This window comes from Thunnus albacares, chromosome 3 (genome assembly GCF_914725855.1).
Source record: "Thunnus albacares chromosome 3, fThuAlb1.1, whole genome shotgun sequence".
NCBI classification, from domain to species: domain Eukaryota; kingdom Metazoa; phylum Chordata; class Actinopteri; order Scombriformes; family Scombridae; genus Thunnus; species Thunnus albacares.
Genome location: NC_058108.1, coordinates 37795160 through 37813373, shown reverse-complemented (window position 1 = coordinate 37813373; position 18214 = coordinate 37795160). Strand labels below are relative to the sequence as shown.

The 18214-nt window shown below is 39.1% G+C and overlaps 1 protein-coding gene across 3 annotated transcripts in view; it reads right to left on the bottom strand.

Annotated features, from left to right (window-relative positions):
• slc8a1a (solute carrier family 8 member 1a) overlaps positions 1-16790 on the bottom strand; it is a 29511-nt gene extending 12721 nt beyond the window's left edge. Inside the window, exons 1-2 of one of the 3 annotated variants that reach the window (XM_044343490.1) lie at positions 16653-16790; positions 7789-9611 (exon numbers count right to left, since the gene is read on the bottom strand). In XM_044343490.1, coding sequence (XP_044199425.1) covers positions 7789-9587 — 1799 coding nt within the window. In that variant the 5' untranslated portion in view covers positions 9588-9611; positions 16653-16790. Of the gene's footprint in view, positions 1-7788; positions 9612-11489; positions 11679-16652 lie in introns of those variants that run through there. The other 2 variants (XM_044343508.1, XM_044343499.1) reach the window with 2 other exon arrangements.
• Positions 16791-18214: the final 1424 nt, after the last annotated feature.

Below are 18214 nucleotides of genomic sequence, written 5' to 3'. Positions count from 1 at the left end.
TCATGTAGATGGATTATCTCTCTGCAGCAAGTTGATTCTCACTGAAATGAACACACAAGGACGTCTGAGGTCAGATTAGTTTGAATCACAGATGATTTAACGATCCAACAGAAACAGACTTCAGAAACCTGGTGACACAGTTACAGACCGTCATGAATTTTGTTCTGCCTTCAAGTGTTGGAGGCTTCACTGGGCTGCAGGCTACAGCAGCCCTGATTGGACATATCCAAGGACTGTGTGTATGTGTGTGTGTGTGTGTGTGTGTGTGTGTGTGTATCAGTGCCAGCAGCGTGGAAACAGAATGTCGCCTTCATCCATTGCCATGTTTTTTTAATGTCAGCAGATGATGGTTTGAAGGTTTAGTCTCTATGATTTCAGGACACAAATGTTCTCAATTGTTAAGTAGTTTTAGAAACCTTAAAGGACACATATTATTTATTTATACTCTGGGGCTCTACTGGAATATCTCTGCATGATTTCCAGTTAAAACCTCCTTATTTAGCTTATACTGGTCCTTTACGCAGCCCCTCAGTTCAGCCTCTGTCTGAAACAGGCCGTTTTAGCTCTTGTCTCTTTAAGGCCCGACTCCTGATGAGCCCGCTCTGTTCTGATTGGTCAGCTTCAGGAAGCTTCCTCTGGCTCTGGAGGCTACGTAAACAAACTATAGTAGCTTCTTTTTCTCCTTCTTTACTCCAAATGTCAACTTCTCTAATACATCCGTATATGTTGGAGCTGAATCAGAGCGGGTTGAAGCCCTGATTTTTGACTAGCAGGCAGTATTTCTACATACGTTAACCTCAAGTTTTGAAACTTTGACCGTATTTAACATCCAACATCAGAACAGGATATAAATACCAGAAAATCACAAAAAGCTGATTGTGAAAACCACAAGAAGCTGCCTTTAAGCAGAATGTTTGTGCTTCGGGTTTATTGTACATCACCTTTTGAAGAAGTGTGTTGTTATTTAAAACCTTGTGACACATCAGTTTTTATGCAACAATTCCTTCAGTCTGAGAGAATGTTCACCTTCTGGAGACGTTAAGATCAGTCTTTACCTTGATGAGTAAACTGTACGCCAACATTTTCGATGGTAAATATCATTATATCATTCAACTCTACAGCAAATTAAAGATTCCCTGTGAAGTTTCTGGCTTCTGGTAGCATAGTACCTCACTGGAACAATTTTTGTATGAGTGATTCACTGTTTTGCTGCGCAGTACATAGCCCCGCCAATGGCAATGCGCCAACAAAGTGAGAGAAGAAGACTGCAATGCAAATGTAAACAATGCAAGATTTTGCAAATATTTTATGAGACAGAAAATGAAACTGATTGAATACATTTGTTTGACTTCAGGGACACATCATGAGTCATGATGAGAAACACTGAAGATAAACAGAAACTTAGTTTGTTTCCAAGAAAACTGAATCAGATAGACAATGTGCCAGAAAACTTAAACTAGGAGCTAAAAGAAGCTGAAAGTTAATAAAACTTCTCTTTGACTTTGTTTCTCTGTGCGCCCGTAACTACCAGTCATGTGATTTAATATTAATATAAAATACTGAGCTGCAGGTACAGTAGGACAGTGCAGTCTGCTTATTATCTCTGCAGATTCACAAGAGTCCGATCAGTTTTCTGCGGAGGGAAACAGACACAAGTTGAAATAAAAAGTGTCGTCAGGTTGGTGATGTGGCTGCCGGCCAGCAGCGACCTCCCCTGTCGTTGGCTCAGAGGCCTGAGAGGAACAGGCTGCAGTCATCTGTCTGTTTTATGTGCTGATCCTGGAACACGGCGGCCGGCTGACGATGAGCAGGATCCTGCTGCTGCTCAGCAGAGGCTGACCTAATAAGGAAGAGAGGAACATCGGCTGCTGCGTGATGTTTATCTGCCCAACACACCAGCAGCTCGGTCAGTTCAGACTAACAGCACGACAAAAGCCATCTGAAACTCCAAGTCACAAGCCCCAAGGTTTGGGAAAAGATAGAATGAAGAGAGCCTTCAGGCCACTTCAGGAAAAAAGAAGGAAACTCATTAAAATAGAACTTCACTGATTCAGTGTCACCTCCATAAAGTTGGGGGAATCACAAGAAACAGATTTAAAAAAGAATGGCCACACTTTGTGCAGCAGAGGTGGAGATATATGACTTACAGTCTCTAGTTTGAGTTTAATTTCCCATAATGCACCTGGAAAGTGTCTTTCATTAAAGCCTCCCTGCAGGTAAACAGCGGTGTCTTTCAAACTCCTTTTTTTTACACCTCTTGTTTTCCAAATGACATTTCAACTGCTTTCCTGACGTCATTCCATGTTTACACCCAAACTAAAACTACTTTTAGCACTTCCTGTCTAAACTACTATTTCAGTATTTAGTCTGTTTCATGTTTCACTGGCAAAATTTCAGCAACAAGCACACATATGCCTGATGTGTAAAACTGGTGGAGTTTCCCTTGAAAGGATCTCCACACAACACCTTTCTGAAAAGTTGTGATATACCTCGACAGGTGAAAGAACATGGATGCATGTTCACTGGGGTCATGCATGTTCAAAACATGCTTTCTGTCTTTTTTCAGAAGAATTTGAAATTTATATCAGTCTCATGCCTGTGTGTTCAGGACAGAGCTGAAGTCAGGAAATGGTTAGTTTAGCTTTGCATAAATACTGGAAGCAGGGAAAACAGCTAATCTGACTCTGTCTAAAGTTAAAAAATACACCAAACATCACCTGTAAAGCTCACTGATTAACACATTATATCTCATTTGTTTAAAATGTACACAAACTGAAATGTGAAAACATAAATTTGTGGTTTTAGGAGGACTTGTACACTGTAAAGAAGTGGCAGGCGGATGGAGTTCCAGCATGTAACTCTCTGTAAAACAAAAACTTTTTTTTTTATGTTTCAGTCTGTAGCTGGATTAAAGAAATATGAGTCAATGTGTTACTTAGTGCTCTTTAGAGATGTTGGCAGGTGTATTTTTGAACTTTTGGACTCTGAAACATTGGCAGGAATTAAATCCTTCAACCAAAAGCACTGCTGCAGAAAATCATTCACGCTGAACAAACCTCTGCTTTCCATGAAATTAACGAGAAACACCTGTGTCCATTAGTTCCTGACCAATCAGATGTAACAGATGGTTAGTTAAATGCTGGAGGTTTGATGGAAGCAGCAGCGTCTGTCATGTTGCACAAACAGCTGAGAGAACACAGCTCTGTAACCTGATCACACTCAGACACTCTGGTCCACATAAGCAGCAGCGGAGTGAAGCACCGGTCACACACAGCAGCTCTGTTCAAGCCCACAGATCCTCAATGGGAAGTTTCCAAAGATACCAAACACGTTCGGCTGAGTTAAAGGAGGGAAATGTGACTGAAATCACATCATGTGATGATGATTTTGAATACAGCAGGATGTTGATCTGACCGAAGACACAGAGACTTTTATTCCACTAAAAGGCAGAGAAACAAATGAGACGAATGAATAAAAATTCACAACGGGTCAAAAACATTATTTGGACGGTTTCCTCTTCTGTTGTCCTGATGCTTTGGAACAGTCTGTCCACATAGTACAGATCTGTTGTCTTGTTTTTCAACTGTTTTATTTGTTTCATTTTCATGCTGTGTCCCTGCACTTGAAAGCCCTTTGTTCATTAACGTAATGCAAATTTTGCAGTTTGATTGATTTCAAGTTAATTCAACTCAAAATAATCTGGTTTCCAGTTCCAGCTGATTTCAGATCTTACAGACATGACTTGAAATGTCATATTTCCATCACGTTTTCTACATGGTTTTCCATTGTTTGAGCTTTGACTGCCACTCTTCTAATGACGTCATCTCATTGTGTCCTCTTCTTCTACACCGACTGGAGAATTAGCGCCACTTGCTGTTTATCTGCTAGTATTCACACAACGGCAGTGGATGGAAACAAGAAATCACTACATTTTCCTCTGGAAATTCACTTAAAATTTAATTCATCAATTTATTAGTGAATTCTGCTGCTGTTCCATAATGTCCAACAAAGATGATGCAGAGAGGGACAAGAAGTAACGTGTGGACTCTACATTTGGACTTTAATGTTTTAATGTTCATAAAAATGGAACAATTGGCAGCTAAATAGACAGATATGTTTCTCGGGAATTGGTTGAAACCAAACCAGAGCCAAAAGAAGAGAGAATATTGAACTGTGTCTGCTGGATGTGGCAGTAGCTAATGTTTGCTGTTTGCTACTCTCTGATGTGATTATGTATCAGTGTGTTTACAGCTTGCTCTGCTGTCTTTACAGTTCATCCCAGCATGCAGAAACAGGTCACAGTTTGACCCCTGAGGCTCGCACGCTTGTCAGAATAAAAAGAGCCTCAGAAACTTTGGCTGGTTCAGTTTTAGATGCTGGTTTCGTGTCTGTTGGCGAGAAGGCGACATGTTGGAGGAGGGGCAGCAGATGGCGTCCCTGCCTCCTCAGCATGTCTGCAGGCCTCATCCTGCTGTCTGAACCGGACGTTCACATCCCTGCTGTGATCCTCCAATCTTCTGATCATTAAAGAAAGATGCACTGATGGGAGGATATTTGAGTTGAAGTTGTCTGTGGACAAACAAACTATTTCTTATCCTTGTTTAGAGAATTAAGTCAAGTGAAAATTCCAAGTGAGAACATCATATACAGATTTAATTAACTTAGAGTAAGTTAACCAAAGTGGTAATGATGTAAATCCTCCTATTTATCAATAATAATCAGTATATATACAGTTAATAAATGTTTTATAACTCAATATAATATAGCTGTCAACAGATATAAGTGTTTATAAATGACTATAACTCCTCCTGTGGACACCCAGAAGTGTTTACTGCTGTACAAACAGATAATGAATGACAATATAGTCAAACACAGCTGTAATAATATAAAACATGTGTTCATAGGAGAAGGTATAATAAATATTGCACATAATAAATACTTAAAATGTCCATATATCTGCTTATAACTACATTTGTGTTATAAAGTAACTGTCTATGTACTGATAAATGATAGTGTTACCACAAAAGTTAAAATATATGTTTTTACATATTTTATTAAAGTTTGTTGCCTTTAAATTGAGATTTTTCTTGGATGAACAGTTGAATTTCTATCAACAGCAGATTAAAATATGAGCAGATCAGAAAACAGGGAGGCTTCTTACTAAAATATGATCAAATATATTTATAAATATATGTATAAAACAAGAGAACAAACCTGTTCCAAATAAACACCCTGTATATACAGTAAATGGAGATACTGATAATAGTAATCCAATATCAGACAAAATAAAGTTCAGCTGATGTATTAGTGGTACCTGGCTGATAAACTCCAGCGGTCTATATAAGGCTCTCCAGCAGCTCATTGTGTGTAAATGTAGGGCAGTGTCCTCATTAATAAACTAAAACCAAAGAATGAGCCTGGCACCTTTTCCATTTCAACATACGTCCTCTTCCTTCACACCGACTGGCCGTGTTTATGCTCTGGAAATAAATCCCTTGTCATTTCATTCCTGCTGCCCGCAGACATGGAAAGAGTCTGCCAGCAGCCGCTATGTGAGGCATGTGAAGCTAGCAGTCACATCACCTTGTGGAGGAGGAGCAATTGTAGCACCAAGAATAGGAACAGTTCTCTTTTAATAAACCCCTGTTCAATACCTGTTGGTCATTTAGTTGAACCATCACTTTTCACTATTTTTTGACAATTTATAGACTAAACAATGAATCAGGGAATCAATAATCTGCAGAAACTCGACTAGCAACTTAAGTTCACTCTGATTTTTCTCACTGAAGTCCAGATGTCAGGACAGGATGGTTTCGACATTATGATTAGATGCAAAAAAAATCAATGGCAGCTGCGGAAACCACAAAATTACATAGCGTGGGTTGCTAAGACGACATACAAACAGCATGGTAAATGTAGTGTATAGGCCAGGTCACACCTGAAAGTGGTACAGCAAAATGAATCTGCAAGTTTTTGAGAAATATTTAGTTGTAGAAGCATAGTAATGTAGTCAGTCCTTGCAGGGCTACATGGTGAACTGCAAGCTCATTGCCAAATAGCTAGCCAGCTAATCAGTCACAACAACTCTCCAATCTTCTATTTTTTCTGTCCTATTCTGTTTACTGACACTCTGTGCTCACCATTTCATTCAATAAAAAGCTGTTGATGAGGGAAAATAATGCTAACAAGATTGCTAACAGTCAGTTTGAAAACTCATTAGCTTGTTAGCTTTGCATCCGTCACTAACGGGACAATATGTTCACATTGTTCCCTAAAAAGACGTATTAGTATCAGCCTGTGTGTAAACCATTTCTCTGTTGTGGAACAGTTTTCAGTCTGACAGAGGAGCTTCAATAAAATTCAATGTTAACAACCCAGCTAATAAGCCACGATAGCTTCCTCCATTTTGGACTCTCCAGCTCGCAGTGCACTCAGAGGTCAGCTCTGTAAAGACGGTTTGCTATCGGTCAACAGCACAAATTTGTGCTTCATCAAAGTTGAACATGACAAAAAATTTGTGGATTTGTTTACCCCCTGTGGGAAAATCCACTGTTCACAGCGATTCCATGAAATGTATGGCATTTGCAGCAAAAATGTTGTCATTTTAAATGCTGGTGTGACTGAAGCTTTAAGGTAACAGATGAATCTAGCAGCCATGAACTGTATGTGTATGACCAAGATGAGTTCCTAACGATCGGAACTCACAAAATTCAGCTCAACAAGAAACCAAATAAAACAGTTTTCTGTGCTGAACCCTAACAGAGTATCAATAATGTCCACCCGAGCACTGAGAAGTTTTATGGTGAAAAATCTACCAAATGTTTCACCTGTAACAATCTGACAACACTGAAGTCGTGAAGTCACATCCTGTCAACATTAATTAGACTGATGAATGTTAATCACACTTCAGAGGAGACACCTTGTTGTGCTTCATACATACATTTTTTTTCATGTTTTCCGGAGCTGACATGGCTTAAAACCTTCATGAGCTGATGGCAAGAAAACAACAACCACAGTTAACACTTATTTAGCCACAAATTCACATTTTTTTAAATGAGTTTAATGTACCTTAAATATTATATTGATCATTGAACCCAATCAGACACTTTCGCCTCTGTGTCCAATGCAGAGGAGCTGTCAGTCATAAAGTGTGTTTGTATATCTGTGTGAAAAAATCTCAATTTAAAGATACATTATGTATAAAATGGTGAGTCACCATCACCACCATGGTGAGTATTATGTCAAACAGCGAGCAAGCAGCAGATACAGATGAGAGAAAAGGACAGACAGACAGACAGCTGAGAGAAGACAGCTGTGCAGAGATACAAACATCACATATTTTGTAGAGTTTTGTGGTTTCTTGTGATGGTTCAGTTTGTTTGTTGGTCCAACAAGCAGCACCTTCTCATGAACACAAATCATTATTATTGTGATAAGACACTTGTAACATCTGTTCATATGAGTGAAAACCTTCATCATTATATATACATATATGAAATTTGGGACGGTTTGTCAAAATGTCACTTCACACACAATCCATGAGAGGTCCAATATATTCATACATCCATCTGTTTCTATAATAAAATGATGCCCACCCAGTCTACTGTTGATATATTGAAATGTGTAGAAAATACTGATATTTTAATTTATATGTATTGACACTAACAAAGACTCTAATACCCAGAATGCCTGTTAGAACTATCAGGGAACCGTGCATTGCTCTCAGCCCATTCAAAACTCATCATCATTCAGCACTGTATACCTTAAAGTTAAAAGATTTGTACTTACAAGATCTCATCGTTCTCAAACTCCAGGACTCCATGCGTATCCTCAAAGTCCTCGCCGCCTCCTTTAGCTGTCCCCTGCATGGTTTTGTACGGCAGCACCACAACACCCCGAGCTCCTGATGTCCGGATCACCTTCACCTCCATCATCCCGATGCTCTCACTCACGGTCACCACGGGCTCCTCGAATGTAAAGATCCCTGCGTGGTCATCATCGAAGATGGTGACAGTGGCCGTGCATGGCAGACCCAAACCGGCGAGGGCATCCACGTGGTTAGCCTCATCTGAGCCAGCGCCTTCTGATATGACCTTCACATTGCTGAGGTGAACCAGGAAATGCTCGTCTTCCTCAAAGATGTCATCATCAATGATGTCAATACGGATTTCCTTTTCTGTTTCACCTGGTTTGAACACAATAGTTCCTTCAGTGAACTGGTAGTCTGAGCCGGCGTTTGCGGTGCCATCTTCAGTCCGGTAATCCACTGAGACTGTGCTCGTTAGGTCTCCACCACGACGCACCACGTTCAGCGCTACACTGCCGCAATTCTCCAGACACTGGTAGGAGCCAGGGTCGAAGAAAAGCTTGGAGGAAAAATCGTTCCCTGAAACCTCGGTGCAGATATCATGCTGTGCAGCTCTTTTGGCTTGATCGGCAGCGTGTTTCTTCAGGATGTTTCCGGCTCCTGTCATGATCCTGGTTGCCTGACAGCGATAGAAAGCACGACTCTTCTGCTGCTGGGTTAAAACTTGGTAATTGGCTAGCTCCATCAGCTGCTCCATCTCCTTCTCGGGATGTTTCTGTTTCAGCTCCTTCAGGATCCTGGCCACCTCTCTGCGGGCCTCATCCTCCTCCAGCTCCTTCACATCAAAACCCGTCTCTCCGTCGATGAACTCCTCACCATGGGAGTTGTGCATTTTGCCGTCCATTTCGATGTCGACCTTCGAGGGAAGCTCCGGCTCTCCCTGAGTCTCAATGATCATTCCTTTCTGCTTTCCTGCTCGGTATCGCTTGTACATGTATTTGTAGAAAAGAAGTCTTCGGTCGGCCACGTAAGCTAATCCAACACAAATGGGGAAGAAGAAGAGTGTGAGGAGCCCCTCCCATATCTCAACAACCCCTGGAGAAAGGACTGCCAGGATCAGGTAAAGCCAGGTGTATGCAAAGACGCTCCAGGTGGCGGTGACGAAGAACACCCGGAGGTGCTTCACCTTTCTGGTCTGTCCATCAGGGATGACATAAACACAAAGGCCGATGATGACGAACATGTTGAAGGCAGCACTTCCTACGATGGTGTTTGGGCCCAGCTGACCAGCATTGAAGTTATGACCACAAACCTCCACGACTGACAGGAGGATCTCAGGAGCGGAGGAACCCAGCGCCATTAGGGTCAAGTTGGACACCGTCTCATTCCAGATGCGTACCGTCGTGGTGATCTTCTCACCATTCGGCTTCTTGATGGTGATCTGTCTCTCCTGCGAGGTAATGACCTCGATGGATGACATGAAGCGGTCAGCGATGATGGAAACGCCCAGGAACATGTACGCCAACCCCACAAAGTAAATGGTAGCTCTGGCGAGGCGGTCGGTGAAGGCCGGATTGTCTGGCTTCCAGATCGGCAGGATAACGCCCACTTCGCATTCAGTACTCCCACCACATTTGGTATTGTTGCTGAGTGTGCTGTTGGATGTGAGGGTCAAAGTAGATCCTCCTGCTGCTGAATATGGAAGTTCAATTGAGATGATGGTCAACAAGAAAAGCAGCTGATAGTTGGAAAACAGCGACAAGGTCCTGGCTCGGCTCATGGTGATGCTTGAGCTCCCTTTACCCTGCAAGACACAGAAGGAGTTTAAGTTTCTGTCCATGTTTGAAACTGGGCTGACATGAACATGTAAGGAGTCAAGACTTCCTTCAGTTCTACAAGCTTACGTTCCAGAGTGTCTCAGACAGACTTTTTTAAGATAAGGAAGATTTTCTGGGTCACTGGGTTGGGAAAGCTTCCCTGAGATACTATAAGACCAAAAATAGTCCTGATCATTGAAAACTTTTAGTTCCTAAAAATGAAACATTAAGTACTTTGATAAGCAGTAAATCCCACATTTGTGGAGCTTGTCCAAGTATGTTTTCAGGTGCATCTACTTCTGTTTTCCTTATTAGAGCGATTAATCGATTAGTCGATAGTTGGAAAATTAACCAGCAACTATTTTGATAATCAAAATGCCAAATATTCGGTTGTTTCAGCTTCTCAAATGTGAAGATCGGTAGCTTCTCTGTGTCATACATGATAGAAAACGGAATATCTTTGGGTTTTAGACTGTTGATCTGACAAAAAGAGATGTGAAGATGTCATCTTGGATATTAGGAAATTATAAAAGGCATTTTTCACAATTTTTTGACATTTTATAGACAAAATAATTCATTGATTAATCGAAAAATAATCGGCAGATTAATTTATGATAAAAAAAAATCCAACTTCTAATTAGTCACATACTGGCACTCTCCTATTGGGCTCTTGGAAGCATCATGACATTCAGTTTCACTGGTAATTCTTTGCTCTCATTTTCACTCATGAGGAATTTATGTCCTCTATGGCATAAAAACATGTTACTGTGTGTTTCAGCCACGTTTTTCAGTCTCCATCTTGTGTGTCTAACCGAACAGATACGCATCTACTTGAATCAATACAGCTCACAGCACAGTATGCTAAAGGCTTTACTCTGAATGTATTGATGCTGCTCATGCTACACCTCCTGTGTAGACTTGTAGGTTAACCTGAACTAACTGAACACGTTCAGGGGTGATTAACTCTAAAAGACATATAGTAAACAAACTTAGCTGAGCAACAAAGTCCAAATGATATATCTTAAATAAATGTATTTGACATGACATGCACTATATTAAGCTTAGTGTTTATTTTAATACTTATTTTATTATTAATTTGTGATTATTATGTGATTATTATTATTATCTTTAGTTGATTAGTCAAAAAGATCAATCATTCAATCAATAATTTAAGTCATGAATAATTAAGTACAAATAAAAGTCACATACTCGTCAGAGTTACAGTCATTGTTAATTAGATCATTTCAGGTGTTCAGACTGTTAATCATGAACATAAACTGTAAAATCACTTTGGACTCTTTGGATGGGAACTCATCCAACAATAATTGCCTAACTGATAGATAATCAATAGGTTAAGTGATAATGGCAAAGATACTTTATTTTAGAACCAGATCAATAGATTTTCTTTCTTTTTTACATGACATTCATTGACATTAAAGAGCTATTATATCATATGTTTTATTAATTCATTTAATTTTGTTTTGTTTAGAGCGTGCATCACTCACATTAATGTGCACCGCTCTCAAATCAGACTTGACATTATTATCAGAAATATAAACTATATATAGTTTTTTTATAAGCGATCATTTAAAAGTTATTCATTAAACTAACATGAACCTGAAAGCTCGAAGGACATGAGAAACCAGTAACACATTACATCTGTATACAACACCAAATATACTGCCATAATACAGTATATCTGTACAGCTATACTACATGCTCTACTACAGTGTCATGCCTCACAATGACTCACTCCTATACATCAAACTATATATAAAGCTAATTTTTGTGTACCATGTATACTTTAGACTACATTAATGTATCTTATACTATCCTGAAGCGTCAGTAGAAAATATGAAACATACCGTCACTCAAACTGTTTCAGGATCTTTGACAGAAAAACAAAACAATCACTGAAGTTTTTCAGGACATGAGCAGAGTTTTCATCCTGGAGGTAGAAACACTGAAGAACTGAAGAAGACAATAAAATGTCCAGTAAAACAACAAAAACCCCGTCAGACGATCTGTTAGGTGATCTGAAGGTGACGAGAAGCAGAAACAACACGGTGAGAGAGAAACAGTGTCACCACTGAAGCAGCACACTGCTGTCTGTTCGACTGTCTGACTGTGATGATCCAACCCTGCCTCCCTCATCTCTCCCCTGTGTCTCTCTCTCTCTCTCTCAGGGTGGAAGAAGTATTCACATTCCTTTCTGAAATAAAGGGACCAGTGCAACAGTGTAAAAATACTTAATTACAAGTCCTTCACTCAAAATCCTACTGATAAAAGTACAGAACTAGAGCTGCAACATATAGTCAATTAATAAATTAGTTGTTTCAGCTAAAATCTCTCATTTTCCTAATTTTTCAACTAAAATGCCAAATATAATAGCTGGAATTGCGTATTCCAGCTACTTGAATGTGAGGATTTGATGTTTTTGATGTCAGAGTGTGTTGTTAAAAAAGTGTCTAAAAGGCACACACTGCAAAGATACTCCAACTATAAAATCTGATCTGATATTTCATTAAAAAAAAAAAAAGTTAATTCTTTATTACAGGTCCCTAAATTTCATAGTAATTTCCTGGAAGGTTTCATAGTAATTTATGGTAACTTAATATGTAAATTTGTAGAAAGTGTGTTGAGATTTGGCACCAATGATAAGGGAAATGGAAATAGTGTTTGGTAAGCATAAAGCTTTATTCAATGATAATAAATTAGACAAAGGAGACACTGTTGGTTGGTAAAGTTTCATAAGAAACTGTTTATATACAAACATTCTTAAAGACTGAGATCCATTTGGTAAACAGTCTTCATTTGTACTGACGTCAAGCTTCATGTTGCTTAATTATGTGCTGACCTGTAATTTAAAAACACAATCAAACGTTTTAGTTTTGTGTGTTGAATTGCTGGTAAACATGTTTGGTTCTTTCTTAACGACTCCATAACGAGTACATATTTATCAACATTAACCTTTTCCAGGAATGAATCACATAGCAGCTCATTTCAGGAAATTATTAGAAATGTTTCTTGGAAGTTAGTAATGATGTAAAGTGTCTAAAGTGTTACCAAATGTGTCATGAAATAAATAAACATATCGATGTGTCAATAAGTGTTATTTCAATAGATCAATCAATCAATCAGACTTTATTTGTATAGCACTTTTCATACAAATACAATGTAACACAAAGTGCTTTACAATAGTAATTTTTTCAAATGATAAAATGCATTCTTAGTTATATTTCTAATGTGAGGTTCAAAACTGAGATCTGAGTCAAAGATGACTCCTAAGTTTTTCACCTGTTGACAAGAATTTAGTGCCAGTGCTTCTAGCTTCACATTGAGTTTCTCTCTCTGAGCTTCAGTATCAATGACCAAGACTTCAGTTTTGTCCTGGTTGAGCTGTAAAAAAGTTTCAAGTTAAAAAGGGCATCGATTGGCCCTGAGTCATCAGGAGACATGACAGTGTAAAGCTGTGTGTCATCAGCATAGCTAGCTAGAAATTGATGCCGAGCCTCCTGATGATGTTTCCAAGTGGCAGCATGTAAGGATTAAAAAGAGTAGGACCTAAAATTGAACCTTGAGGAACACCACAATTCATTTTATAACTTTTATATGGACATTCATCAATGCTTACAAAAAATTCCTTATCGGTAATATAAGATTTAAACCAGTTAAAAACAGCACCAGAGAGGCCAATCAGACTTTGAAGTCTGTCTAAAAGAATTGTGTGGTCTACTGTATTAAAGGCTGCGCTTAAGTGAAGTAATACTAATATGGAGCGATTTTTCATATCCATATTGGACCTAAAATTACAATATTCTAAAAAAGTGTGTCATAACATTCCGGCTTAAAACTGAATAAAATGTCAATTTATAACAGAGCTTCTGTCCAACAGAGAACTGTAAGTGATGGGGACCAAAATCCACAGTGTGTCTACACAGTCATTTAAAAGTTGATGTGAAGCTTATATGAATCTACTAGTTTCAACTACTTTATATACAGTTAGCTAGTTTAGTCCAGTGGTTCCCAACCTAGGGGTCGGGCCCCTCCAAAGGGTCAGCAGATAAATCTGAGGGGTGGTGAGATGATTAATGGGAGAGGAAAGAAGAAAAAACAAAGTTCTGATACACAAATCTGTTTTCAGTTTTTGGACTTTTTCTCTAATCTTTGATTTTTGCTGAAATATTGGATCATTTGAACATTTATTGAAATGAAAGCATGTGAGAAGTTTAGAGGGAAAAATCACTATTTGGTGGAGCTGTTAACAACTCATAGACATGTGAAATGTGACCCCGACTACACACTGCTTTTTGTAAGACGTCAAAAGCCAAAAAGGTTGGAAACCACTGGTTTCATCTTTAACAGTGTGTTGTATTTTAAAAGCTTGTTATATTATCCATTGTGTCAAATCTTCATCTGAAAAGTAACTAAAGCTGTCAAATAAATGTAGTGGAGTAGAAAGTACAATATTTCCCTCTGAAATGTAGAAAGTAGCATCACATGTAAATACTCAAGTAAAGTACAAGTACCTCAAAACTGTACTTAAGTACAGTACTTGAGTAAATGTACTTAGTTACTTTCCTCCGCTGGTTTTGGATAAAGTTAAAGCACAGCAACATCTTCTTCAATGGAATTTGTCGAAATTGTCTACCGACAACAGACGTGATACATCACTTCACTGTTTTACGTATCACTCCGCTAATCTAAATGATTACTACACCACAGGCAAGGTGCACAGTGTCATGTAGTTCCCAATATACAAACAGATAAAAACAATTTAAATACAGTGCATATACCCGTTCATTATGAATATCGTCCCAATGAACGTGAATAAAATGAATAAATCTCATCGTACACTACGTATTGACCAGGGAGTCATCCTCAAGCCGATCACTTCATTATTTTATGATCGCAACATCTGACAAATAAATAAATATCTGGGTTAATGACAGCAGGTCAACTGTATTGACATTTAAAATGATCACAGAGAAAATTAGAGGAGAAAGCTTCTGTCACCACATCTGAATGAGCTACAAATGTGTTTTAAATCTGCTATAAAACAAGAAAAATGAAGAAGAAAAACAACTCTGAACTCTTTTAAAAATGTGTCAGTTGAAGAATCAACGCTTTACTTCTGAAACGTTTCCTGCAGACGTTTTAATGGAGTCGTGTTGGAGCTGGTCATTCACATCATAAATGACAAAATTTTGATTTAAATCAAGAACTATATGACCAAAGATTGAGTCAACAGCACTTTGACGCTGAGACTGTTCACACTGGAAATGATATTAAACTGTGTGTAGGTTTGAGAATAATGCTGCTGCAGCTCATCCAGAAGGTGGTGTGTGTTTGATATGCAGATCCAGAAGGTTAAAAATACCCTGATAGAGTGAAGAGTGAAGGCGTCAGGAAGGCTGAGAGTCGATATCACAAACACGACCATAAAACATCTCCCTCAACACCTCCAAACCCCACTCCAGCTCAGATAACCTGTGATCTGTCATATCACATCACTAAAACTATACACCACTGGACAACATCACAAGTCAGATTAAGATGTCATTTCAACATCAAAACAACGCTACTAACAGTTTGGTGCTGCTTCTGTCATCAGTTCAGCTGCAGTTTAAAGTTTAAACCAACATCTGCTGGTCTCTTAAACCTCACTGTGGTTTCATCTGCACCTGCGTCTCCGTCTAAAGTCAGCTGAAATCACTGACCACCACTAGAGGTCGCTGTATCGGAGGTTTAACATCAATCTGTGTAGACCTGCTTTTAAATGAGGCTTAAGGTCACAGAGCTCACTCTAAAGGCAGATTCTTACCGCTCAAATAATTTGATTAACTTCTAAAAGTTTAAATCTTTCACCATGTTAAGACAACAGGAAGATAAGCATCAAACTAATGTGATCTTGTGTAAAAACATTTAAATGATGTCATATCTGCCTCAGCTCACCGTTGACTCCAGACAGAAAGTTACTGATTACCTGATAAACTGAGGAGGTTCAATCGAAGCAATAATGTCTGAAGTACCAGTACCTGCACAGTACTACACAGCATCATTACTACTACCATACACTGTACTACAACATAACAACTAACACTAAACAATAAAACAAGTGAGTAACTGCATTATCTCATTATTATGAAATTACTACCTTAACACTACTACCACTAAACCATAAATACATCAGTGAAAAACCTCTACTCCCTTTAAACCTATCACATTACATCACCACATTATTACAATATTACATCACAACTTCCACTACTACTACTACTACCATCAGTACAATACCGCTACTCTCTTTAAACCTATTACATCACAACTACTATTACTATCACCGTACTACTACATAAACTCCTACATTATTTCTCCTGTATATCAATACAGAAACAATGTGACCATTACCACATCACTGCAAAACTACAATAATACAATATTATTACACTACTTCTACTATCACCATACTGTTACATAACCCCCACAAACTTGCGGCATTACCACCTTTCTTCATGAATATAAATTTATAACATTTACATTATAAGTGACTGCAAAACTGCATTTTCACATTATTCTGATATTACTACAACACTACTACTACTTCCACAATACTACAACACAACTCCATCAGTGAACAGTATTATTACACCTTTTCTACATCAATACAAAATCACAATGACCAACATTATTCCAACAATACTGCAGTCATGTGTCAATATCAGATCATTGCAAAATCAATATAACATTAAATACAGTGACATCAATATATTACCATCACTGCACATTAAGACAACGAAAAAACATTATTTCAACATTATTACAACAGTACGGTATCATTTACTCGGCCATCATCATCACATCATTACAACGGGACCGCTGCAGCACTACATCACCTCACTTTAACATTACATCACAGCAGCATCAGAGATCGATCATCTCCTTCACATCTGGAGGAAAATCTGCTCATTACGCATAAACTCAGAGGAAACAGGTCCTTTTTGTCCCAACTATGAGCCTGTACTCACCGCTGGTCCTGACGCCGCAGCAGCAAGAGAAGAGAGTGCGTTCAGGAGGGAGAGCTGCGTCCGATAACTGCTCTAAATTTAACAGAAACAGACATTGTTCTAAACATGGCCGCATAGCAGCCTGTGCGCTGCTTATCGTCCCTCTCCCAGCGGGCCATGGCCATACAAGGCTCTGCGGGGCCCGGGGCCATCCAGCAGCTCCTCGTCTCCACCGACACGTGGGGGAGATAACAGCAAACAGCTAGTGGCAGCCTAACAGGCAGGAATGCTGGGATAAGTGTCCTCCTCACCCGACACATGACATCTGTGCAACCTTCACAGCAGCGATTTTCCACTTCCACCCCGAGGAGGAGGTATCCAAAAACCTGCAGGCCCCCAGAGGGTCCCGAGGTGTTTGCACAGCTCAGTCTGTAATAAACATGTTCAAAGATAAATGTTGTTCATCTGACAGAAGGAGGGACTCAACCAGACAGACTTGTTGCGGTAATAAAGGTGAAACATTTATGACAATCGCAAAAAACAAATTCACCTGAAACCCCAAAAACTAAACCTGAAGATCAGGTGTGGCAGCATTTTCATACTGACTGCATGACTGTAGTTAATGTCTGTGAGAGAGAGATGAAAAGACACAGAGAGCAAAGAGGGAGGTGGAAGAAGAGTTAAAACAAAGAGAGAAAGAAAACAGGAAGATGGAAAAAGATCAAACTGTTGACAGAAAGTCAAGAGAGTCAAGAGAAGACTCTGCTCACAATCACTCTTGATGACAGATGTCTATCATGAAAACTGTCAATGTGAGTCCGTTTCTACAATCCTTTAAGCATTAATGGTTTTTATTACAAGGTGACGGCCGGTTTGTAACAAAACCTTTTGTTTTTGGTAGATAAAGCCATCAGGAGAACCAGCAAGTTTCCTCTTGGGCACAAACTGAGCTGATGCAGTGGAATAAAACCCCTAAAGAGAGGTGAGCTGTGGTGACTGTAGCCTCCTCTCATCTGACTTCCTGTTTTTTCCATGTTCGGTTTCCTGTCTGGTTCTGCAGCTCTGCTCTGTGGACGTAACTTTAACATTGTTTTGACACAAACCAACCCAGCTGCAAACTGTTGCTGACTCATTTCACATGAATAACAAAACAAAAAGGGTGGAGATGAAAAACTCAGAGAAAAGAAGTAAAAAATTATGTTCATATACGACTAAAATGGAAGAGCAAATATGTTTTGCTGGAAACTTAATGCTGCTGGATTACATTTTCTCTCAACGTTATGACAAATTTTGTTAATTAACATATTAGACATTACACAACGTAGCTAGCTGTCTGCACTTTTGACATGAAGCTCAACATGCTGTCTGTTTTGCACAATTGTCTGACTGCCATTAAAAACTGGATGGCTAACAACTTTTTACAGCCAAACGCAGATAAGACTGAGGGCCTTATCATTGCTTCAGGCAGCATAGCTTCCAAGGTGGCTCTGTGTATTGGGTCCCTTTCTTCAGCTGTCAGTCTAATCTTAGAAATCTTCAAATATATTAAATCATTAAGCTGTTCATGTTTCTTCCATTTAAGA